The sequence below is a fragment of the Melanostigma gelatinosum genome (assembly GCF_949748355.1).
Source record: "Melanostigma gelatinosum genome assembly, chromosome: 23".
NCBI lineage: Eukaryota > Metazoa > Chordata > Actinopteri > Perciformes > Zoarcidae > Melanostigma > Melanostigma gelatinosum.
In genome coordinates, this window is record NC_136656.1 from 16422824 (window position 1) to 16448295 (window position 25472).

Here is a 25472-nt window from a genome sequence, read left to right on the forward strand (position 1 = left end):
TGTATTGTAATTATGACCCAGACGAACAACGACTTGATGCACTGCAACAGGCTTTTATTCCGAGCTTCGTATACACGCTGTTCATGCGATCTTGCTGACTGACAGTGTATATCCTGTGTATATCCTGTGTATATCCTGTTCCGCCCACCAGGTGGCAGGGTTCTACTGTGAACATCACAGTAACTGTCACAGTTTATTCTGGAATCAGTTCCTTGAGAAACATGATGTTAATACTGTTTGATAGTGGACTGCCCAACAGATCTGTGACTGGTACAAATCCCTCTCTGACTCTGTGGCTTACAACATCATCTGTTTATAGTTACATGAAATACTGTAAGATTTAGGGTGAAGACAAAACATGATCAATTTGGTTTGTTTGAATTGAAGACTGAACGCACCACGATTCACCACAGTCCGGTGCACATCAGCAGTCACCAGACAAGTGGAAGTGTAGTTTATGTCTCGTTGCATTCAGTGAGAAAATGATTTTTACTATTTAATACGAAGCAGCGATGGCAGATGCAATGGCTGAAGGTTTTCACTTATAAACTATCAAATGATAAATGATAAGAGGAGATTGACTACTTGTATACATACTGTGTGTGTGAATGGGGGGGGGGGCGGCTTTGGGACAGGCTCAAAGTCTGAGGTTAGTCTGAAGCAGAAAAGTTGAATTTGAAAACTAAATAACTTTAAATTCAATCAACAGCTTCCAAACACTTATTCATTGGTTCTTCCAGAAAAACATCTGAAATGACATGGAAACCATCATTGCTTCATCATTGATCTTCATAAAGAACAAACCACTCAAACCACAGATATACATAGGTCAGTCACTGATGTTCATCTCCTGTGAATGTGTCGGGTAAGGTTGCAAAGAATCAATATGAAAAATTAGGGAAAAAATACATAAAACAACAATACTAGGGCTCATTGCATGTTGTTTGAGTCAATGGTCCTTGGTGGGACGTGTCCCTGAGAACACGCTGAACCCCTCACGGCTCCCCGGGCGCCTGCATGGGCAGCGCACTGCTCCCTGATACAGTCAAATGCACAGACACATGTCCCCTTCCGGATCAATATAGTATAATAAAAAAAACGACTCGTTTTTTATGATAGGAAGTGAATATATTTCATATTCTTATGATATTAAGAATTCAGAAGTACACAGCTTCTGCTAGTTTTTGCTTGCTTAACAGAGGCATTTTAATTAATCTAGTTCGATTCATTCTAAGATATTTCTTTCATAAATGAGTTGTTCACATTAAACCCTGAGTTTGCACACAGCCCACATTGTCGGCTTGAACTTTAAAACTATATTTCCTCATTAGTTTACTTAATCGTGAGCTAACTCAACACCTGGAGCATTTCACATATTATGTATTTAACAGTGGTGGGCCGTCAGGGCCTGCAAGGCCTTCTCTGCTGGCCTAAACAGAATCACAAAGTTAGAGCTATTTTATAATTTAATGATTGTTCTTAAATACACTACATGTATTATAATATGTTTCCCATTATCTTATGTTCTCATTGCACAGCTACTGTCTTCCTCAGTTGCTCTGCTTCCAGTGCAGCTTGTTTTAAGTAGAGCTTTTATCCAATCAGATCTCACCTCTGTGTCTCTAGGTAAGAAGAGAGGCAGAGGCCTGCAGGCTCACAAGTGCATCCATGTGCACTTTAAGTGAATGGGGACGATATTGTTGATTGTCATGGTGTTCAACCAATCAGATCTTTAGTTTGACATGTTGGGCGTATTCTTTGACATGCCAGAGCCTGCTAGCTCGCCTACAACTACGTCAGCATTAACGGGCAGCTCAGTTTTCAGGTGCAGCTCTGCAGGGAGGTGCAGCGTGCGCTGTGATTGGTCAGTGGGCGAGCACGTGACTATCGTGAACGAAACTTAACTTGCCAGCAGAGCTTAGTTGGAGGAGTAAGAGTTCAAATTGAAAGATATGGAAGAAATTATGAAATGTTTAGGGTTTTGCTTGGAGTAGTTTATTTATTATTTTACCTGCTTTGTTTTTTTAACACTCAATGGCTGAAGGAGGAGAAAGGGATTTGTGAGTCGGGATTTAACCGGATTAAACTCTCTGTCAACAAAGAAAGGAGGATCGAGTTTGTCTTTAAAAGGGGACCCTAGGCATCAAGAGGTTAAATTAAGTGATCAGCACTTGGTAAGTCAACTGCGTTTGTGTTTTTACATCTAATATCTTCATGGCTCTCGAGTGTGTAGCATAATGTGTGTTCCGCTGTTGTTTTCCCGTTAAGCTAGTTTAGCGTAGCCTCCCAGAACACACGTGCGGTAACTCAGCTGTTTTGGGGTTTTTTTGTTCGGGGTTCAGAGGTCACAGCCCCTTGTCGCCTACGTGAGTGCAGAAAACATTATATTTCCTACAATTTAAGCTTCTGCATTTTCCAAATGCACTCGTATTATTCAAACGTATTGTTCGGTTCGTAAGCCTCGTACCGAACGGTTTAATAGGAATACGTGATCGTTACACCATAGAAACAAATAACCGCAGCTGTGTCGTCATCATGAGGTTATTAGGAGATGGCTCAACTGTAGTAGGACAGCAGTGAAGGCCCAGGTATAAAATGCACGGCCCACCACTGTAGCCAGTACACCTGAGCCCCCAGGCTGCCAGTGCAGGGGTTTAATCAAACAATAGTGACAGTCATTAGCCTCCAAGAGCCAAATGCCACTGGAGAGTCCATCGGAACTAGCAGCATCCAAAATACCCAAAGCCTCATAACACCTCAATGTACGTCCCACATGGAGCTTTTAAGGACAGTACAGGAAGTTGTAAAACGGTGCTCCTCCTAGTTCAATGCTGTATATATAGAAAGAGTGTGTCAACATGGTATTTGGTGGAAGACACTTCATATTTCTCAAGAAATAGATCAATCCTATACCTCCATGTTTGTGAAGTGACAGCTTGTCTTTCTGTTTCAGCTCACTGGGGCTAAACATTTCTGCATGAGGTCTGACAGTCTGACGTCGTTTCACTGTTTGCACATTGTATTATTTCACACATGTTATATTCAAGATCTACAATGAAGCTGCAACTGCACGGTGTAACTCTAATTAGCATATTCATACTGTTCACGCATCAGCAGGACTGTTGGCAGGTAATGTTGACTTCTTTTTAAATCTAGGAGTATTATTCTTCTCAGATACTTCCACTCTATTCCAAATCCTCCTTTCTCTATTTCTTTCTCAATTTCTTCAATTGTCACAGTTGACTGGTGCAATATTCCAGTTTTCACCATCAGACACACTGAACAACGAAACAATTTCTCCATTTACATGCATGTTCGGATACAGTATCATTACATGGACTTGTACTTGTAGAGTGCTTTTCTAGTCTTCCAACCACTCAAAGAGCTTTAATACTACATGTCATCATTCACACATTCACACCCATTCATACAATGGTGCCACCTGCCAATCAGGACTCACTGACATTCATACACCATAGACACAGCTTGGGGTTAAGTATCTTTCCCAAGGACACATCGACATGGACTAGCAGAGCTGGGGATCCTCTGGTGGCAGGATGACCCTGCTCTACCACGGAGCCACAGTCACCCCAAATGTACTTCGACACGTTCATGCTGGCAAACACACACCGAGGACACGACACTACACAAACATCTCAATGCTCAATTCAAACTCGCTGCAACAACTTGTAATCAGGATCAAGCAGGGGAATTCAGAGCCTTCCACTCTCAAATGGTGTTTACTTTAATTATGTTCAGTTCATGCTGTGTTACAGAACAGAAAGGGCCAATACATGATGTCCTGCACATGGTTAGGAGCTACATTGATGTCATATATGAAAAAGAAAAGGCATTCTTTTTCTTTTGGGAACTATACATGAACATAACTCCACGTGGGTGTGAATATGTCCCTTTCTGCTTGGATGTGAGTGATGACACTAGAGAGTTGTAAGTTGTTGAGGAGGAGGAAGGAGTACCCAGCAGACGGAAGGAAAGCAAAGGAAGAGCTTCCGCCCACAGAGGCAGCCCACACTGAGAATGCATAACAGACAACCAACAGACTGAAGATGCGCAGCCTACAGATTTTCCCTTTCAGGTGTTTTCATGTAACAAGCTCAGGGAACACTGTGTCCCCAATTTAACAAAACAGTCATTTAAAAATATATTACGCAACTTAGAAGTGAAACTATTTCAGCATCTAAACCCAGAGAGGAATCCGCTTCTGCCTAATAAAATCCCTTCAATCCAACATCGAAGGAGTAAAAATGTCTTTCAGCATTTTCCGGGTCACTCCACAGGTGCTATCATCACAGCTCAGCTCAGTTATACAATGACCCCCAAGGGCCCCCACTCTAATTACAGGTGTTACTGGACAGGTAGGCCTTTAAAGGTAGACCTGTTTCAGCCTCTACAAAGAGCCATTGTCCGAAGGGTTTCTCGTCACAGGGGATTGAAGGTGCCTTGTTTTGGGGGAAGGCAGCTCCTCAATTGACCCCCATGTCATCATAAACAATGCTGCGTTAACCGCTGCATGAACTGGGGGGCTTCATCTGAACGAAAGAGACAGAGAGTGGCGTGTTGATGGTGTCCCAATGTGAGACAAAGCCTATGTGGGACAGAGAATACCAGAATGGGTCAGTGTCACCAAGCAGAATGTGCAGAGATGACCCGACACTACTGTCCACAAAGCTGCTGTTGGACAGCATTAGTCAGCTGAGTACCTCATTGTGTTCTGAGCAGCTGGGTAGTGTATCTTGGGAAAGACTGCACCACAAGCCCTAACTTTGAACGAAGAAATATAAACTATGTATTTTGAAATTGAGTAACTAATCCGAGTTTCCATAGATACAATAATCTCACTTTATATTGCAGTACACCAATTACTAAAACGTAATATATACATATACATACTAGTGCTGGGCAACGATTAAAATATTTAATCGCGATTAATCGCATGGATATTTTGTGATTAATCGTGATTAATCGCATTGTTATGGCAAAGTTCAACAATGAATTCAAAAGTAGTGTATTGCGCACTTTTATTTTAAAAGTACTGCTATATGAACAAAAGGGCAATAACATTTGATTCACGAGATGCAGGTAGCATGTTTCATACTTAATGTGAATATAATTCATACTTTGTTGGCATCTTATTCTGAAAACCGGATGTTCGTCTGAAGAAACCGGATGTTGTCTCATGTTAATGTTTCCGCTAACTTTCAAAGTCCTTCACTCGCTCCCGATCTGTGCCGTTTAAATGCGTTTACGGTGAATGTCAGCATATAGGTGCACTAACATGACTGACTATCGGATGTTTGCTGGCTTTTATCCCACTGTTCTTGTCATCCTCTTGTTGTATATGTATTGTCTCTTGTCTTTCAATAAAAATAAAAAAAACCTCAACTGTCATGATTTTTCTGCGATTAATCTCATTGTTATGGCAAAGTTCAAAAATGAATTAAAAAGTAGTGACATAATAAAACAGATGATTTATTTTCATTATTTTAGCCGATTGTTATAAATGACTATAAAAGTAATAATTTGGAAACAGTGTATTCTGTTCCATTTTGTTGCAAAACCAGCAAAATTATACTTCAATAAAATGAATGAGAAACAAAAAAGTACAATGTACTTACTCTAAGGATGCATTCAGAGAACAGGGGGCTCCGGTGACTCAACTAAAATCATAAAACTGATTTATGGAAGCTGATCTGTCGTAACAACAATGGGTGTTCTCAAGAAATGTCTCAGGAAATGTGGCTCCGCCCCCTCAGCTCCGCATTAGCCGTAACAAGAAGACAATTAATTCCAAAATCCTAACGATTTAGCTACGGGGTGAGATGAAGGCCGAAGGTCTTGTTCCGACACCTCCAAGAGGAACGTGTATCCTCAGGAGGGACAGCCGACGGAGTAACCGCTGTGTTAGGTGTGAAAGACTTCCCCGCCGAGACACAGGGCAGGAGCCGCTCACGCTACGGTACCAACTGTACGGTACGGGCGAACTGAAGGCACTCGCATAATACGGTTGTTTCCTCATTGCGCTTTGCTCATTTCCCCACCCTGCTCTTTCAATCTTCCCAGCCGTGATTGACTAAATACACAGCTAATGCTGTTGTGTTCAACAATGCAGGCGTGGCATAGGGCAGGGTCACAGGTCAGGAGAAAGAGGTGCATGGTGAGAGTTCAGGTGAGGGTTTGCCAACACTTCTCATCAAGATGGATCTCAGCCCCAGGTAAGGCTTTCTAATGACGGAGTGTAAAATCAGACGAGACCGACTGGAAATGTGCAGATTCCTCTCACAAAGAGAAGAGAGAAGGATAGAAAGTGAGCAGCCTGGGAGATTTTAGAGAGGAAACCTTTTTATCTCCTCTCTACCCAGCAGCACGCCTGATCACTTCATTTTGTATCCTGACTGAGGTCCAAAACACACAAACTCTGATGTATCATTCAGCTTAAAGGTTTAAAGAACATAGCTGAAACAACAGGGGGAACACCATCAACTTAATGCTGTGGTCTTGGATCAGGTTTGATTTTGGCTCTGATGTAAGACCGTTTACTAAATGGGTCACATGTCTGAAAGGCTCAACAGAGAACATTGCATTCAACAGACTTATCGGTCTATTCAGTTGTTCGTCTGAAAACCTTGACTCAACATCGCTGCTGTCATCCTAAAGCTACAACGTATTAATTAGAATGAGAAGTCTGTGGAAACGTTCCACGGTGCACCACTGTCTGCTGCTCAGTTTGATTAATTCAAGAGATCCTCACGGAGTCCTGTAGCTCACGCTAAGACGATTTGCTCCCATAAAAGTCCACCATGTTCACACACAGGCAGACTTATGTGCACTCTCTGCACGGCGACCGACAATCTCCAACCCTTTTTGAAAATGCACCGGGCGTCTTGCATTCATCGGCGATGAGCCACCGCCGAGCTCTATCTAGCTGAAGCGATGCGAGTGAGAATGAGGTTGTAGCGTCCAAATCTTTAGCAGTAAGTAAACCTTTAGTTGACGCGTGTTTCTTGTCTTTTGCACATATCTCACACCGACGCCGCTCGTAGATGAAAAGCAATACGTGTTTTATTGATCCATTTCCTTCGTACAAGTCAGTCAATCAACTTCCTTTCTCCTAAAAGTATGCTGATTACTTCGACCTACTATACGTATCCACAGGTTATCCACGTAGATCGTTCCCTTTAACACGTTTCATAACACGATCCCAAACACGGTCGGAAAACTCTGCGGCTCCATACTGCATCAGATATTGCTCACAACCGTCAGTAACTGTCGCAGTGTCCTTAAAGGGCCAGTTATCTGTCACTTACGTGTATTTCTTACTATAACAAATTATAACGACATCCTTGTAACATTCACGGTAGAAACAGATGTGATTACAGTTAAACATGTAAATACAAATGAATATTTAACATCACATTCAATTTGGCTCCTACAGAGGTCATGGGGATTCTGGCAGCCATTGTGACGGATGTAGAGAGAGACACATGCCAGAACCATAAACCATACAAGCCATTTTTTAGAACACACATCTCCCCCCCCCCCCCCCCCCTTTGTGTCGAAACACGCTGAGTGTTAGGCCAGTGTCAGCAGCTGAGTGGGAAATAAGGGCAGCTCTTGGAAACTGGTAGCCATGCGTGACGCCAGTTCTAGTGATGGGATTTATGAGGGAAAGAGGAAAGAATAAAGGGAAAATGTGCCCTTTTTCATTTGACAATAAAAACCCAGCAGAGCAACAAAACCATGACAGAGATGAAGTATGCAAACGCGCTCCATTAAAAGTAGCCTCCAAGAGTACTTCTGATTTAAACCGATCAGACATTGTGTTCCTTTGCTTCTGAATGGCCCGTGACTGAAAGGAGCTGTGAGAAAGACGAGCTGTGATGGGGGGATGGGTTTAACAAGGCTGTGACACAGCAGACATCACTGTCCTCTTCACATGGACCACTGCAACGGGACAGACGCAGTGACACGGCAACACATACATACAAGCATAGGCATCAAAGAGGAATACAGCGTCATGTTTCATCATCCAGAATACTTCCTGCTCTAATGTTGCTCTGACTGAGCTGTAGTTTACAGTGCACAGGCCCCTGGTCAACAATAAGGTGAGGTCCGACAGTGACCCAATATCTTACGAGATGATGTCATTTAAAAAGCAGCATTGCAGATTTCCTCAAAGAGAGACATACTGCAAAACTCTAGACCAGGGGTCCCTAATAGGCGGAACATGGTCTGGATCCGGACCCAGACACCGTTGTATCCGGACTCAGGACCTAAAACCCATAGATATTTGAGAATTATTCCATTTTGACAGAGCACTTCTATTTTAACGGCACTTTGTTCAATCAAATGAGTATTCTGACAAGTTTCCTGACTCAAGTGAGGTTTACACACAACGTGAAAGACGGGCGGAGAGATGAGGAAACAGAAAGAAGAGCAGCAACATTGCGGTACTCAGAGAAGTCATTTCACATGACATTCTCCAAAAAGAGAAATGTGACCAGAGACCAGAGAGACTAGATAGACCACAGAGACCAGAGAGACCTGAGAGACCAGAGACCAGAGAGACTAGATAGACCTGAGAGACTAGATAGACCACAGAGACCAGAGAGACCAGAGAGACCTGAGAGACCAGAGAGACCAAAGACACCAGAGAGACCACAGAGACCAGAGAGACCTGAGAGACCAGATAGACCACAGAGACCACAGAGACCAGAGAGACCACAGAGTGCTGGAATAAACCCTATTGTTCATTCACACCATGCCCTCCAAAGGAAACATCTAGTAGTTGCCTGGTCTTGTTCATTCTTCAGTGTGTGTGAGCTTTCTCAGAAGGGTTTACAGATGTGAATCTGTTCAGATCATCCTGACATCTGACACCTGATCTTAGTTTTGACTGATTTGATGAGTCATGTTGTGGAACTAGGTTCCAGTGCTTTACAACACAAATACCTCGAAATACAGAAACACCACATGTATAACAATGACCTCCAATCGTCAAACAAAACAACACGGCCTGCAGAGACGTCTCACGGAGAGAGAGAGAGGAACTCCACTCTCTGGAAATCGGCTTGTGTTTTTTGTGCTACGCTATTTTTCAGAGGGAAATGAAAAGAAAAGGATGATAATGAAAAGAGGGATTAAACAGAGAAAGAGAGGAAAGAACCAGTTGGGCCTGTTGTTGAATACACACAATTAATTAAAAAGGGATAAACAAGCTTCCTCTGCCAGCCTCTGTTGCCCACTGGAGAGTTGTTCACCTCAACATGCCAGCTCTGAACCCCCACAGGTTTCTGTGTGTGTGTGTGTGTGTGTGTGTTCTGGGCAGAAGGGTCTTCCAAACGACATATTTGCATACAAACTACCTGTCAAAATGCGCAGAGGGGAGAAGGGGACAGGAAGGGGAGAAGGGGAGGAGGATGGGAGAGAAGTAAGGAACAGGAATACATCAGGAGTGAAAGTGTGTGTGAGAAAGAGAGCATTGGGAAGCGCTCTGTTTGTCCTCCTCAGGTGCTGAGAGGCTTTTGATTTAGCAGAGAATCTCATTACCTGAGTGATGCACTGCCTGTGTTTACATGCGTTATTCCAAAGAGGCTTCAACGCTCCATCATTCACCCTTCTCTCTTCACCTCTCTTCACCTCTCTTCACCCCTCTTCACCTCTCTTCACCTCTCAGGTGAACAGAAATGAGTTCCAATAACAAAGAGCTCATCTGTATCAGGAGGAAGCTCAGGGATCACATTGCTCATGTTGTGCTTTGGTAGAATTACTTTGCCACAATGCAACACTTGAGAAGCTGCATGAACCAGCAGTAGGACCGGAGGGAGACTATAGATGTGTGTATGTGTGTAATTACTGTAACATCCAGTTCATATGGCAGGAAACTAACAGAATTGCAAACAGAGTTGGCTGTCATGAACTTAACTATACATAACCTTTATGAACTCAGATGTTTAAATATATGTATATAATACAAGGATTACTACGACTAGGCCTAGAAACACAGAACCCCCGCAAAACAGAATCCCCGCAAAGCAGTCGGCCCGGACTCTGTCTCCCCCTCCACCCTGAAGTACTGTGCTCACCAGCTGTCTCCGGTGTTTACAGACATTTTCAACACCTCACTGGAGACTTGCCATGTACCAGCCTGCTTCAAGGTCTCCACCATTATCCCTGTCCTTAAAAAACCAAGGATCACAGGACTTAGTGACTACAGGCCCGTCGCCCTGACCTCTGTGGTCATGAAGTCTTTTGAACGCCTTGTCCTGTCCCACCTAAAAACCCTCACCGACCCACTCCTGGACCCCCTGCAGTTCGCCTACAGAGCCAACAGGTCTGTAGATGACGCAGTCAACATGGCCCTTCACTTCATCCTCCAGCATCTGGACTCCCCAGGAACCTACGCCAGGATCCTGTTTGTGGACTTCAGCTCTGCTTTCAACACCATCATCCCGTCTCTGCTGCATGACAAGCTCTCCCAGCTGCACGTGCCCGACTCCACCTGCAAGTGGATCACAGACTTCCTGTCCGACAGGAAGCAGCACGTGAAGCTGGGAAAACATGTCTCATCCTCCAGGACCATCAGCACCGGTTCCCCCCAAGGCTGCGTTATTTCCCCTCTGCTCTTCTCCCTGTACACCAACAGCTGCACCTCCAGTCACCAGTCCGTCAAACTCCTGAAGTTCGCGGATGACACCACCCTCATTGGACTCATCTCTGGTGGGGATGAGTCCGCCTACAGGTGGGAGACTGACCATCTGGTGACCTGGTGCGGTCTGAACAACCTAGAGCTCAACGCTCTAAAGATAGTGGAGATGGTTGTGGATTTTAGGAAGAACGTAGCCCCACCAGCCCCTATCACTGTGTGTGACTCCCCCGTCGACGTGGTGGAGTCCTTCCTCTTCCTGGGCTCCATCATATCCCAGGACCTCAAGTGGGAGCTGAACATCAGCTCCATCACCAAGAAGGCTCAGCAGAGGATGTACTTCCTGAGGCAGCTGAAGAAATTCAACCTGCCAAAGACAATGATGGTGCATTTCTACACAGCCATCATTGAGTCCATCCTCTGCTCCTCCATCACCATCTGGTACGCTGCAGCCACAGCCAAGGACAAGGGCAGACTGCAGCGCATCATTCGCTCTGCTGAGAAGGTGATTGGCTGCAATCAAAGCCAGTGACTTTGACATTTTATACCTGAGCAGGTTTAAAATCGACGTCTTAACAGCTCAAATTATGGATTCTGTTCTTTCCCACATCGTTTTGTCACTGTCATGAAAAACGACTTATATGTCATGAAATAATACAACTATAACTTTGACCAGACTAATGCAATGCAAGTCAATGCAGTTAACAATACAATATTTTGGTGCAGTATTCCTTTAACCTGCATCTTTTCAAAAGGCCAATGTTGGCTGGATACGATATATTTCAAGCCTTCATCAGGACATGATAGATGGGAGGCTCAAGTGAGCCTCTGTGTCCTGATGGCCATCCAGCAAGTCCAACATGCTGCAGTGGAGGATTCACATTAAGAAGAGAACCAAGAGAACCAAACAAACAAGAGAACCAAGAGAAACAAACAAACAAACAAGAGAACCAAAGAAACACGTCTGATGAGTTAGTCTGGTGTTGGAGTGTCTTCTTAAGCAGGATGAATGAGGACAGAAGAGATAAATGACAAAGAAAGCGTCTCTTCACATGTGCAAACAATGTTCCACCACAGAACAACTAGAGGCCAAATGAAGCGTCTACTCGGTGTGCAAAGCGTGAACAAATGCCTTTTACATGAAGTCAGGACCCTGAAGAGCTAGATCGTGTGTGTGTGTATGCATGCGTGTGTGACTGGAGACACAGAGCACACCGCTTACATGTGTGTACACACCTGCATGAGCCATGATCTACCATGCAAATATCGGACCTTATGATAAAACATTATCGTTTCGGACTCTGTTTCAATTCAACCAATGGCACGTTTTGATTCGATGTATCCTGCAGGCAGATTCTCCTTTGACCTGATTGGCTAAAACAGTGCTTGCAATCTGAAGGTGGTGTTGGCCTGAGTGCATAGTGGAGAGCAGGGGAAGATGAGGGGTAAAGGTGTTATCAGCTGATATCGTCTGCAGTTAGAAAGCAAAATAATCTGTAAAGAACCGTGAACCCAACAAAGGCAACAAAGGCAGGGGAAGATAAGGAAGAGAAATGGTGATGACAAATCGATTCAGACCAATGATCATCCTGTAATATCTCAACACCTACTGGATGGACTGGCACAACATCTGGAACGTGCTTCATTGATGCCCTCACCGTTCACAACTGTACTAGCAAGCTGCCATCTTTAGTTCAGAGTGAGATGCCTCAACAATAAGTGCATTTGGGTCAGACATTAATGTTCCCCTCAGGATGAAATCGAATAACTTTGGTGATTCCTCATCTTTTCCGATAGTGACATCATCAGGTCCAGTGCTTTGGTTTATGAACAAACACCTGCGGAACCAGTAATATTCCATCAGCCTTCGCTGGTATCAACTTTGTAAATCATGCTAATTGGAATATGTTACACAATGTCCTCCTCCTCATCAAAGTGCATTAACTCTCAAAAAAGGTTGCACTTGTATGACTTTTGCTCCCCGACCAGCCCCTCTGTGCCACTCTATCGTGATTCCTCCTGTATAGAATAGAATAGAAGTATACTTTATTCATCCCCAAGGGGGAATGTGTCTGTGGCAGCAGCAAACAAGGTTACACAGTAAAATAAAAATATGAAGTATGGAAAATGCACAATATATACAATATAATAAAATAACAGAGCAGGACCTATTACATTTAAGAAAATAACATAATAAAAATGCACAGTATATACACTCAATAGAATCGCATTCAATTAACTAAGTAGGAAAAAATAACAAAGCATTAGTGCACAAGATCACCAACAGCAGCAGCAACAGAGCAGTGTTACAGTCTTGTGTTTGACTTGGCCAGAAGTGTTTTATTGTAAAGTCTTATTGCAGAGGGCAGGAATGTTCTCCTGTATCTGTCCTTGTGACAGCGGAGCTGCATCAGTCTGTTGGAGAAAGTGCTCCGCTGTCCCTGCAGGAGGTGGTGGAGAGGGTGGTCCGGGTTATCCAATATGGATCATAGTTTCTTGAGTGTCCTCCTCTCCACCACCTCTTCCAGATTGTCTTGTTTGCAGCGAATGATGGAGCCGGCCTTCTTAACTAGTTTGTTAAGTCTGTTGGTGTCTCCGGCTCCAATGCTGCTCCCCCAGCAGACTACAGAAGTAAAGTGCACTGACCACAACAGACTGGTAGAACATCTCCAACATCTTGCTGCACACGTTGAAGGATCGAAGTTTCCTCAAGAAGAAGAGTCGACTCCTCCCCTTCTTGTACACAGCGTTGATGTTGGTCTGCCAGTTCAGTCTGCTGTCGATGGAGACACCCAGGTACTTGTACTCCTCCACCATGTCCACATCCTCTCCCTGAACTCTCAGCGGTTGTGGAGCCGGCATCGTATACATAGGGCACATGCACTGTGTGGCTTCCAGGTCACATGACACACAATGCAGCTTGCACTTTTGTCTTGTTATTTAATATGAATATCAAAATTGATATCATGTTCTCACTACATTATTTCAGTATTACAAACTATCTTTGGTTCTGATAAGCTGCATGGTTATATCTACTGATGCTCAGGCATACAGTGAACAAGGGATTACCGTTTACTTTTACACCATTTTTATATATTTCAAATCCTTGAACATTTATGAGTTAATAAATTCAGTGTTGTTCTTCTACTTCCACTTATTCCCACACAGGAGGGCTCTTAAAGTGGCAGGAATTACCCACAATTCCCCATGGCATCAGAGGGTAGTAGAGAGTTTGGACTGTCAGCGTCCCATTAATCACTGAGGCTACTGTGGGACAGCCCACCATGATCAGCAACACACGCACAGACTCGCACGTATAGTCGGTCTCTCCATGAACAATCGATACATGCAAAATAGAGAAACCTAATTAAATGTGGAGTGCTGTTTCCTCACTGAAACAAATGCACACACACACACACACACAGATAGTGATGCTGTTTATTACCATAGAGAGGAGATAGAAATAGAGGGAAGACGAATAGAGCTCAGTTCCCTGGGGCTCATCAACAGAGAGAGGAACAAAGGGAGTCCTTTCAATGGTGGAGGCTGGTATCATGTCATACAACTCATCGCAGGATGTCTTCTGGGACTCACAAACTATGCATGCATGTTTATGTCTGTGTCAGTGAACAATGATGTTGTCTTATATTTTTCTATTGGAAATAATATCCTAATTTCCTGAAATGTCCTTAGACCTATAATATTCAAATCAATGTTGAATGGCGTCGTTAGGCCTATTTTAGGGGGGCTGAAGCCCACTAAAATGTTCTTCAGCCCCCCTAAATAATGTTGCATTGTTGGCTTTAAAAGAAAAAAAGAAAAAGAAAAAAAATCTTTTTTTGGTGATAAATTAAACTATTGTTTCTCCAGTGGCAAGAGCAACACAAAAAAATTAAAAAATTAAAAAAATTAGCTTCATAAATTACACAATATTTGTGTGTTTGAACTATGGAATGTACCCAGTAATATGTGTAAAATATGATATCTGCGAAAAAATATATGCTTTTCCTGCTCGTCCTCTCCGCCTGTGTGCACGACACGTCTCAGAACGCGCAGCTAGAGGGCCAAATCGTTTTGGCCCAAAAGAGGCGGGTCTATGAAGCAGTTTAGCCAATTGCTGATTAAAGATATAAATGAGTGACATACAATTTAGCCAATCAGCGCCCTAAAATAGATTCAGCTAGTTGTGCGTTCTCATCAGGAGAAGTCTCTACAGGCGAACACTCCTCCTCCAAGACCCGTTTGAGAGGAGAACTTTGGTGGAGATTCTGCAGCCAAAGAGCTGATGTCAGATCAGCCTGACCTCACAATCAGACTCGCGGGAAAGGGAATCAGTACATGCAAAGGTTCACTACTGTACACCAGACAGGTTTGGCTAGATGACGTCATGCTAATAACTTAGTTCGCTTTTTAAAACAACGGGGACAGATCCAGCACCGACAGTTACGGGAGTGAGAGATGAGGAGGCAAGGAAACATGAGAACACCAGGGTAGGGAGTGAGGGATGAGGAGGTAAGGAAACATGAGAACACCAGGGTAGGGAGTGAGGGATGAGGAGGTAAGGAAACATGAGAACACCAGGACACACATGGAGAACTCTGTCAAGCTACATATTAGGCAAAGTGAACATCTTTTCATCTATAGTTGTCCTCAGTCTAATCTGCTTGGTCATGGAGACATCAACATGTAATAGAGATGTTAAATTAACAGTGAAAACTCAAGAAGTAAAACGAAGCAGCGTGAGCGCGAGCTACGAGCAACAACAGTTATAGCCTCGTTGCTTTTAGATTCTAATGAGAAGACACGCTGCTTCGTTTTACTTCTTGCGTTTGTAGCCTTGAGAGACCTTAGTCTGAAAGTATGTCTGTATGAAGCATGAAAAGATGTACGAAGATATATTATATTCGCTAATGCTAATCGCGGTTAGCATTTCCCCATTGGCGGTAATGTTAAAATTAGCTTAGAAGCTTGCGAGTCGTACATGTTATGATGTTCAGAGAAGAAGACAACTTTAGTACTGTTAAAAGCATCTTGCCGTTCAACCTTTTTTGTTAACAGTCCTAGTGAGAGGTAGGTCAAACTTCAAAGGTACTTCATCCATATTTATGTTAAATGTGTTGGCGGCGCAAAGCTACGAAAAAATTCATACATTAGCCGCACCGTTGTAAAAGCCGCAGGCTCAAAGCGTGTGAAAAAAAGAAGCGGCTTATTTGCCGGAAAGTACGGTACACAATATTTACACATCTGAACAAGTGTCTCACAAGTTGTACCTGTATTATACCATCAACATTATTAAAATAGACCTTGTAGTTAGAGATCTGCACTCTCTTTTGTCAGGATCCAGGATCCCTGTCTGACCATGGCCACACCCTTGAGTGTGCACAGCTGATCACCTCCTGCTGCCTGACACACCAGACTCAGGGCCCACTAATGAGTCTCCTGGCACTACATAAGCTCTGGCCCTGCAGTCTGGGGTTGTCAGGTCGTACCGTCTTTCACCCGCGTCAACCCCGTGGCGTCCTCTGCCCTCCTTGTGTGTACGGATTACACTCCGCCACTCTGCCCTCCTTGTGTGACACGGACTACTCTCGCCGTCAAGCTGCCAGCCCTCCGGTGTCGAGCCACGGGCCTCACACCGTCGCTCTGCCACTCTGGTGTCGGACCACGGGCTCCACACCTTCACACATTCGAAATAAAACCTGTTCATAGTAACTTCTGTCTCCTGTGGTCTTGCGTTTGGGTCCTACCTGCGAACTCCCACATAACATCTTTAGTATGGGTATGCAATTTTCGAGCAGAGGCCTAAAAATAGGGCTGGTGTTTAAGAGTGATCTGGGTTCAAATAAACCGATCTTCCGCCTCTCAGGTGCAGCAAATATGAGTATACTGTGCAAATCTACAAGATTTATGGCTTCTGAAATTCAAGTTTTTCCTGCTGCTTGGACCCACCAATGTGTGACGGTGCCTAGAGCAGCTTCACATGAAATCTCTCCTGCCTCGGTTGCTAATCCAATAAATTGAAGGTTACCTGCAAATATCACCGTTCACATTGTTAACCAAATCATTTTTAATGAAACTCCAGAAAATTTGATGCAAAATAGGACTTCTGGCTGTTTCACAGTCGGATTATTTTCTCTCTTATGTAATTTTTTTCTCCAGAGCCACTGCCAATACAACAGCAATGTGTTACTAACAGAAAGGCTCTGATTGCAAGTGATGTCCCCACCAGGCACTACCACTCAATATCCATCACAAGGACTGCTCTTTTTTACATGGTGTAGCTGCTCTCACTTGACCTGGCCCTCAGGAAAATCACTGTAATATTCATACACTGACCATATCATATATCTTCTTTTATTTCCAATATGATCACTTAAATACCCCTTATAGGAGCTTAATTCAGTGTCTCTGTACTATTAGTAATGATTTCAGTCAATGCATCAGATGTTGTGCTACTTGTGTCCCTGCTGGTATCACTGTTCAATCCCAGTGGAACTTATGTCTTCTGATATCGGTATCTGTCTGAAATCTACTTTGGCATCACAAACAGCTATTAGCATGAGTACATAGCATAGCATAGGCAGACACTGGCGGTTAAGGCATAAAAGTAGGCTACAACTATTTGCATATGACCCAAGTCGCGTTTCAAACCACAAATAACCAAAGCATTGCAAAATTCATGAACGTATAACGCTCCATCAATATTTGAGTCATGGCTTCTGTGACTGAATCAAACAGCTGTCTGTTTAGCGCTCCTTGTCTCTGCGCTCACAGGCTAATGGCGTCCTTGGACTTCTGAATGTCACCATACTCTTTGCATGAGTGCTTTTTATTGTGCTGCTCAAAGTGGCTCACTTCCCCAGGACACCATTGAACATCAGTAAAACAGATCCAATAGTGTTACAGTATTAACACAAAGAATGGGAAGTTGGAACAAAGGTAATCTCAGCACCATGCTGTCCCAGCACAGCACAGTGTAAACAGATAATAACAGAAGCGCTCGTGAGCCTGGCCACCATGTGATGAAATGGGAAGCGTGTCTGATTGTGGATCCGCTGACATGAAAACGTTTTAAAAGTCCTGACCAAAGCCAGACAACATGCACCAGATAGATGCTTAAAGCATGGAGAGCAGTGCGTCTGCAGCCGCAGCCTACTGCGAGACAAATCACTTGTTTCTGGTGATGTGCGCTGTGATGGATTCTGGAAGGTGACAAAGAGGGAATGTTGGTGATGGTGCATAAACCAGCGGATCGTGACGGGACGGGACAATTATGGGACACTCACGCTGCTGTTCTCTCCTGTCCAGTGGACCATCGCCTGGTTGTGGGTCGCATCCCCTTTGAGTACGAACGAGCTGCTGAGCAGGGTAATTTGTTTTTCCCGGGATAGCGCTCTCCTGAAGCGGGGTGAGTTCTCGGCGCCGACGGCTTCCTCGTCACAGCCCGTCGGTAAGCCCGGCGAGGTTCCTCCGTCTCCTCCTCCCATGTCAAACGTACGGTCCTCTAAAACCCCGCTGTCACAGCGCACGGGTCCCGGCACGGCCATCCAGGCTGAGGTGATCAACAGAAAGACGCAGAGGTGCGCAGCGGCGGAGATCGGTTCTTCAGTGTGCAGTAATGCCATGTTTTGCGCCGTAGTAGCGCTGAGTATCGCGGAGACTGAAGGAGAGACTGCTGATGCTTGTGGAAGATAGGTGTATACTGTAAGCCGAGGGAGGGAGAGAAAGGGAGTGAGGGGTATGGAAGGAGGGAGGGGAGCGAGAGCGGAGGCAGACAGTGGGAACAACGTGGACGCGTCTCAGTGCCAAGCGGGATCAACAGAACGGCGCAGTGGAGCCATCTGCTGCCCTACAACTGCAGCACTTTGCGACTACACACCTTCGTGAAGGGTCCCATGAAAGGAATTCACATTTTAAACATGACATTATTATGACTTCGCCTATTTTAAATCACTTCTCGGCTATAACACACGTTCAAGTGTCTGCAACTGATTATTGTTCAATCACATACACAGTTGTTCTGCTGAACTGTTGCTCTTAGACGTGCTCATTGTGGCAATCCTTGTATGCAAGAAGCAACTATGTCTCAACCTTTACAACATCAATATTGAATCAGCTTCAGTGATCTAACAGTTGGTGTAAATGTAAAGCAAATGTATTTTATGTATCTATCCATCTTTGAGTCCCTTGCTGAAATATTTGTCCTCCATCCATCATGTTAGAGTAATAACTGCATGACAGATTCTGCGACCTGTAACAGTGCAACGATGTTGCCTTCAGGTACCGTAAAGTGCACCATGCTGAAGAATCTGTTATTCATTGAAATGATGGCTGTTGGGTGCCAGTTTGAATCCCAAACGGCATTCGGCTATACAAAGGAAATACAATCGAAAGTTAAATCCAGGAGAACCCGTCAGTGATTACTATAACTACATTTAAGCAGAGGAAACAATGACCTGAGACGAAGACATCACGACAGGTTCTAAGGATAGTTTGTAAATTATATTGGTGTTACGACCTGGCTCAGAGACTGCAACATAAGGAAGACAAGACGAGTGATAAAACTAATAAACAGACTCACGAACAAATAAACAAAACAAACAATCAGTCAAATGAAGCGGCAGCTGTGTCAGCCTGGGCGAGTCGGAGAGGAGAGGGGCCAAAGAGGAGGAGCTGGGGCCTTTATACCTGCCACTCCCACCAGGCTCAGGTGTGTCTTGGCAGCTGATTAGCAACAACCTGAAAGACAGAAAGACAAACAGGACATAGACCCCTGGTGGAAGGGAGGGGTCGTCACAATAGGCCACCAACCAATCAGTTTCGAGACAGTTGGCCCGGTTTCCTCTCTGGGTTTGTTTTTCTGTCAGCTTTCTAATATATTCCATCTTCTTTTTCATTTCATCTTTGCTCCCAATTTAAAAGATAAAAGATAAAAACTATCAGAAAGCAGTTGGAACATTCCTCAAAAAGGCAGTGGCGAAGAGTATTGGCATGATATCGGTCCACTCATCCTCTGCACTGCCTCGCCGCCTGTGTGTTGTTGGCCCGTTGGCCAAGAGGTCAAAGTGTAGCTCCCACTAAGTAAGAGCTCTGCTCTGAGTCCGTCCTCCTATCCAATTATAGCTGTAGGCGGATTAATCCACGAGTCTGTGGCTCAGGGTTGGTAGGGTCCGACGTCTTTTCAGCTCAAACAGAGATTTAATGTTTCTTCACGTTGACATCAGATTCAGAATGAGAAATGCTTTATTGCCAAGTATGTTTGCACACACAAGGGTTTTTACTTGGCGGTTGGTGCATTATAATGAACACAGTACAATAGTATGAAGACATTAAGCTGCAGCCACACAATCCCAACCATAATTTCTCTGTTCTAACACAAGTATTATATAAGTACAGTACATAAAGAGCTGTATCTCTGAAGGAAACATGGGCAAAATTCCTGTGCTAAGTTCTTGTCAACCTTTACAGAAGAGCAATAGAAAGCATCCTCACTGGAAACATTACAAACATGCGAACACAGAACAGGAGGCTCTGCAGCCGGTGATCAAAGCCGCCCAGAACATCACTGGTACCATCTACTGAGCATCAGTAGTGATGACAAGAGGAGGCTGCAAAGATCCCACAGCATACTAAAGGAATAGAGCCACCCATCCACAACCTGCTCACCTGCTGCTGTCTGGAGAGAGACACTGAAGTATCAGCTGCTGAACCACCAGACTTCAGATCAGCTGTGAGACTGTGAGCGACGGATAGAGATGCGTTCAGCCGAACCAGCTGACCCTTTGTGAGGGTTAAAGTGCTTCTTTTTTTTCTTTATTTTTTAATCCTTTGATAACGTTTATAGCCCTCCATATATAACACCATTTGTTTTTTGTGTTTTTATGTGGAGACTACAATCTGCATTTGTTGTGCAACTCTGTTGGACAATGAGATTAAATAACCTGTAACCTTGTTGACAGGATTAACCTGTATCACCAATAAATACCACGGATGGCTGGTGAGACTGCAGGGCCTTTGACTGGGGACATCTTGGAACAGCACTGTCCGTCTTACAAGCAGAGTAGTTGCCATTTCTTCCATTTATATTCAATCCTATTTCTTTTTTTTTGACAAATGTTTTTATTGGCTTTTCCACAATACACAAACAAGACAAAACAAGGCACAACAAAAGGCACTTAGAGAAATTTCAAATAAAGATAAAAATGGCATGTGTTGTTGGACGTTACTGACTGTTTCTCAGCAGAAACAAAAATTAAAAATAACAGTAGAGGATGACAGATATGTACATGCACAGGTAGATACATATTATACCCCACAAATAGAATGCTCCCACATTCCCTAATGTGGGAGTCAGAGAAGAAAAAAACGAGAAAAGAACGGGGAAGGGAAACAAAAACAAAAAGGAAAACGGGAGACTATATGGTTACAACAAAATCTTCCCCCTCCAGAAACTCCATAAATGAGCCCCACATCTTTGCAAAGATGTTATATTTCCCTTTAACTGCATATGTAAGTTTCTCTTGGGCGAGGCACTGTATCAGTCCCTCTATCCAATTTCGTTTGCTTGGCCTGTGAACAGATTTCCAAGCCATTGCAATTTTATGTTTAGCTTCAAGAAGACAAAATATGACCATCTTCTTTTTGCTACCGTTAAGTGTACAGTTTACTGGGAAACACCCAAAAAGACAGAGTTTTGGACTTAATGGAAGTTGTTCGTTAATACAGTGTGTATTGATTGGCGTTACAGTGAAAACTTTGTTTTGAACTTGGACTCTTTCTCTGCTTTCTCATTTCAACCTGAATAGCAGCAAACCTGCTCTGCTGTCGTTACAATTGCAACACAGACTAGAACAATGAAACCCCAGTGTGTTTGCAGGCAGACCCCAGACAATTGTAAGAATCTCTTTCCAGAAATCCTGAATGAGGGTGCATTCCCAAAGGCAATGAGACAAGCTACCTTTATGTATACCACATTTAACACAAGCATCCGGTGTACATGCGATGCAGTAACTCTGGAGTAATGTATGTTCTCATCACCCATTTATACTGGAGAAGTTTGAACCTTGAGTTTATTGTTTGGACTTGACTCTGTAGACATATGTCCTGCCACTCTTCTTCAGTGATTTCTTCATTTAGGTCTGAACACCATGCTAGCCTTTTGTCATCGGAGGATTCTTTTGCTGCAGCTATGATAGTCTGATAAAACTTTGAGATCAGTCCAGCTGATCCATAATGGTTTAGAGCTATCTTTTCTAAAGAATTTAGAGAGGGGAGATTTACAGAGTTCTGTGTCTTTGTTATGAAGCTTCTTATCTGGAGATACTTGAAAAAATGTTTTGTAGCTGTGCTAAACTTTTGCTTTGTGTCATTAAAACTTAAAAGAGTAAGAGTATCACAATCATATAAATCTGAAATCTTTCCGATACCTCTGTCTGCCCATAACTTAAAACCAGAGTCGTTAGTACCTGGCGTAAAGTTTCTGTTCCCCCAAATAGGTGAGTATTGGGATAGAGGAGTTTTTTCCCCAAGATAGCTTAACACCTCATGCCATACTGTCAGCGTATTTTTAACAAAGGGGTTTGCAGGGTGTTTCTTCAAAGTGGCTAAATTTGCTGAGTAGAGGTAGAGATATAAGGGGATTTTGGAAGTTGTGGTTTCCTCCATCCTTATCCAGTGCAGCGTTGACTGGTGTTCAAACCAATATGAAGCTGCTCGTAATTGGGCAGCCCAATAGTATCCCTAGAGGTAAGGGAGTTTTAACCCACCTCTGTCATATGGTAAATATAACAGGGTCATGCGCAGTCTTGAGCATCTATCGTTCCAAAGGAAATTACAAAAAATCTGTTTCATTTTAATAAAGAAATTAGAAGGAGGAGCAAGTGGGATGTTTTGAAAAAGGTATAGGAATTTAGGAAGAATATTCATCAGAATTGATACGCCCAATCATGGAGATTGGCAAAGATTCCATCTATTAATAGATTCAACTACTGACTCAGTCATAGGGTTATAGTTAGTAGGTGCCATGGATTCTATTGTAGGCGTGATTTTAACACGAGGTATGTGAAGCTGTCCACAATGTTCCTAAATGGAGAATTTAGTGGTGGATTTAATCTCCCAGATTTTTTCAAAAATAGGATTGTAGACTTAGATGCATTAACCTTATAACCTGAGACACTACCATATGTTCCGATTAAACTTAGTAACGAAGGTATAGATTGTTTCAAGTCTGTCAGAAAGAGCACACTATCATCAGCAAATAGTCCTATTTTATTCTCGATATCATTAATTGTGATACCAGTTATCTCACTATTGCCTCTAATTGCAATTGCTAGAAGTTCGATGGCCAGGACAAAAAGAAGAGGAGACAAGGGACACCCTTGTCTTGTACCTCTACAAAGAGAAAGCTGTTTTGATACCATATAGTTGGTCATTACTGAAGCACTTGAATCATGATATAAGAGTTTGATCCAACTAAGGAAGTAGTTGCCTATTCCAAAACGGTTAAGCACTTCAAATAGATATTTATGCTCGACCCTATCAAAGGCCTTTTCCGCATCAAGTCCTATCACAGCCACATCCGGTATTTCTTTCTTGGCATGTATAATGTTCATCAGTCTACGAATATTGTGAGAGCCCTGTCTTCCTTTAATAAATCCATTTTGATCTAAGGCCACAATAGATGGCACATGTTTCTCCAACCTTCTGGCAAGCAGTTTTGCTATTATTTTCACATCATTATTGATTAAAGAAATGGGGCGATAGGATTCACACTTTGTCGAGGGCTTACCTGGCTTTAATATTAAAGTTATTAGTGCGTTCCGCAAAGATGGAGGCAGCTCATCATTTTCAAGTGACTCTTCTAACATATTCAGTAAAGGAACCAATAGCCTGTCCTTGAATTTTTTGTAGATTTCAATAGGAACACCGTCGGGTATATAACAAAGGCCTCTCCCAGCTGAGGCAAGAACAGTAGGCATAGCCTACACCCTGTGCGGATGAACACGCACATCTCCCCTCCCCCCCCCCCCCCGTAGACTGGATCCCGGTTAGACTGAGCCCTGATCCTTTAGAGGAGCAGTATAGCAACCAGATCTTGAGAAGTTAAATTTAAAAAATAAAATAAAAAAAATATATAAGTCGGGCGTGCTCCGACGAAATGCATGTCAATACGGATGGAGCAATATTCATTTGTGACCTTAATATGATAAAGTATCTTAGTAGTTAGCCTAACTGAATGGACAGCCAAGTCCAAGTCTGTACCTGGCCTATGCCTATAATAATCTTCTTAACTCGCCATCAGTTCAAGCTTACCACAACATACTCTCAGAATTCAACGGTGAATAGACCACCTCACCATTCAGCCAGTGTTCTCTGATATTCGTTACTCTTCAGGTGTTGGTCCCTGCTATGTATCACGATCGCTGTTGTTCCCCTTCATAATCTTCCGGATGAATTCTTCAGCTTGGGCTGGTGAGGTGAAGTGGTGCCAGGTTTTAATCGTGTAGAATTCGCAGTTTTGCTGGGAACATAAATCCATACACCATATGCATTTGGCGCAGGCTCTGTTTCGCTCCGTCAAAACGTTTCCTCTGTCTTTGGACCTCATATGAAAAGTCCGGGAAGAACATGACACGGCCACCGTCCACTTTGATTTCATCTTTCAGACGTGCTGTTTTTATAACTCGGTCTCTGTCTCGGTAGGTCAGGAATTTCACCAGGAGAATCCGTGGTCGTATTCTGTCTGGACCCTGCTGATCCTGGGTCTGCAGTGGTATTCTCCCCAGCCTGTAGGCTTGCTCGACGATTACCGGTTGTTCTGCATCTATGTTGAGAGCCTTGTGCAGCCATGCCGTTAAGAATGTACATGCATCTCCGCTCTCCGCTCCCTCGGGTAATCCAACCAGTCTTAGGTTGGAGCGACATTGTAGGTTTTCCATCTCTTCCATCTGTGAGGTGAGCTTGTGGACTCTTTTCCACGCGGTGTTGGCTTGCTTTGTTAGCAAAGTGACCTGGTCTTCCGCAGTGCAAATGCGAGTTTCTGCTTCTGTGAGTCTTTCAGAAAATGCCCCTACAGCTTCTTTTATCTCTCGGTTGGAGGAAATGACTTCATGTAGTTTAACGGAAAATTCGTTCCTCATGGACTGTATGGCCGATAGAATCTGGCTCTCATTGCTGCTGGTCTCCTCATGGGTTAGCATATCGCTAGTTACGTCTTCCGTGTCTTCCTCAGGTAGAGTCTCAAAGTCTGTCTTTTTGTTAATTTTAGGAGGTCGGCCTTTCCCTCGATTTTTCGACATCGCGTGAAATGTACCTTAAAAAGTATTCCAGGTCACAGGTAGCTCGATTTAGTTAGTGAAATATATTCATTTCGCCAGAGCCTTGCGCCACACGTCTGCTCAGTTGCACGTCATAACCGGAAACATGTCAAAATAACATTGTTCTCAATCCTATTTCTTAGTTTATATTTAGCAATTTCATGTCTGGTTGTGTGTTCATGAACAGCTTTTGAGTGCAATGCCTGCTGCTGCATGTGCTGTGGCTGACTGAAGCAGCACACAGTTTCATACACAGCTTGCATCACATGTTATCTGCTTCTTTATTCATCACAGCATTACAGATGCTGTGGTTGGGGAAAGGTGGGATAGTGACTTTTTAAAAACAGCAGCAGCAGCACGCACTGCATGATGGTTGTACTATTCATGCAATGAATGAATCTTTCTGTAATTTGATTAATATTGAAGGTACCTCCTGCTTCTGCACCATCTGGCATGTACGTTAAGGGCCTGTGTCAACATCTACTTTCAGTAGC

At 43.5% G+C, this 25472-nt stretch overlaps 1 protein-coding gene across 1 annotated transcript in view; it reads right to left on the reverse strand.

The window, feature by feature from the left end:
* sorcs2 (sortilin-related VPS10 domain containing receptor 2) overlaps positions 1 to 18288 on the reverse strand; it is a gene marked incomplete at its 5' end in the record, with an annotated part of 233961 nt that extends 215673 nt beyond the window's left edge. The window contains one exon of the mRNA XM_079295420.1: positions 17950 to 18288. Within this exon, the coding sequence (XP_079151546.1) occupies positions 17950 to 18288 (339 nt within the window). The remainder of the gene's footprint in view (positions 1 to 17949) is intronic.
* Between the last annotated feature and the right edge of the window lie 7184 nt (positions 18289 to 25472).